Below are 1,316 nucleotides of genomic sequence, written 5' to 3' on the forward strand. Positions count from 1 at the left end.
AGAGAGACAGAGAGAGACAGAGAGACAGAGAGACAGAGAGAGACAGAGAGACAGAGAGACAGAGAGACAGAGAGACAGAGAGAGAGAGAGAGACACAGAGAGAGAGAGAGAGAGAGAGAGAGAGAGAGAGAGAGAGAGACGCCAGGCACACGGCGAAGGACAGGTGACACAGTCCGCAGGCAGGAGGGACGGGGCGGCCACGACAAGATCAACTTTTGCACCAGCAGGAGAGAATCCACATTGATGGCCAACAACAACTCCCAGATGCATGGCAAACGCACCCTTGGCTTTGGAAATTAACGCCAGCAGCTCGCGCCGACCATTGTACGAGCTCTCCAGCATGTCGGCCACACGAGCATCCACCGCCGGCAGGGGAGCCGGCAGGCCGGGGTCCTTGGAGCCAAGGGCCTCCGATAGATCGAACGTCTCGCTGAGTGGCACAAACAACGGCCGAATCCGAGTGATCGGATCGGCCGGGTCCCGCCGCCAGGCATCGTGGTCATTGATCGAGGGGAGGGGCTCCGCGGCGGTGGCCACCGGCCCGCCGGCCGGCAGATCGACCGAGCCCGAGGAAGAAGAAGAGCCAGACGAAGGAGACATTGCTTGGGATCCGCCCGGGGAGTCAAGCAGCCCAGCCACAGGAGGAGAGGAGACAGGGGTCGTCGCGGTGCACGGGGCGCCCAGCCGGGACACAGCGGGCATGAAGTAGCTACTTGCCAGGAAGTAGACAACCGCAGCGATCACCAGCGAGGAGGATGTTTGCGAGGCTGCAGGCGTAGGTGCGGGTGCGTGGATGTCGGTGCGTGGATGGGCGTGCGAAAAGCAGGAGAGGGGTGGGCAAGGGGACAGCAAAGGGGGGGGGGGGAGAGAGGGGGGAGGGAGGAGCAAAGAGGTGAGCAGGGAGGGGGAATGGTGGAGATGTCATGCAGATCTCCAGGGGGGGCCGACCTCCCCGAGACCAATGCCCCCGCGCTTCATATGGACCATGCCCGCCCCCTGCCCACCAGGCTTTGGGCCGGAAAGGGAGGGCCATCCGAGGGAAAACACACAAAAGGGAGCAGAGAGAAAGAGGGGGGGGGGGAGAGAGAGAGACGCACCGATGGAGAAGATCAGAGACACAGTGTCCCGGTAGGAGGGATCCGACACAAGGGGCATCGACAGCAGCAGGGCCAGCAGGGAAAAGCAAACCCCAGCAAGGAAGGTCCCCGGCAACAGCAGCCAGCTTGGCCACGATTCGGTCCAGGGCTGCCGCGCGGCAGACATCAGACCCGCGAGGAGTGATGACATAGGGGGCAACAGGCGATCCGCGGGGGGGG

At 63.1% G+C, this 1,316-nt stretch overlaps 1 protein-coding gene across 1 annotated transcript in view; it reads right to left on the reverse strand.

Annotated features, from left to right (window-relative positions):
* Positions 1–1,307, reverse strand: part of H696_05623 (hypothetical protein) — a 4,047-nt gene extending 2,740 nt beyond the window's left edge. Inside the window, exons 1-2 of the mRNA XM_009499439.1 lie at positions 1,098–1,307; positions 282–767 (exon numbers count right to left, since the gene is read on the reverse strand). Coding sequence (XP_009497714.1) covers positions 282–767; positions 1,098–1,287 — 676 coding nt within the window. The 5' untranslated portion in view covers positions 1,288–1,307. The remainder of the gene's footprint in view (positions 1–281; positions 768–1,097) is intronic.
* Positions 1,308–1,316: the final 9 nt, after the last annotated feature.

The sequence above is a fragment of the Fonticula alba genome (genome assembly GCF_000388065.1).
Source record: "Fonticula alba strain ATCC 38817 unplaced genomic scaffold supercont2.12, whole genome shotgun sequence".
Lineage (NCBI taxonomy): Eukaryota > Rotosphaerida > Fonticulaceae > Fonticula > Fonticula alba.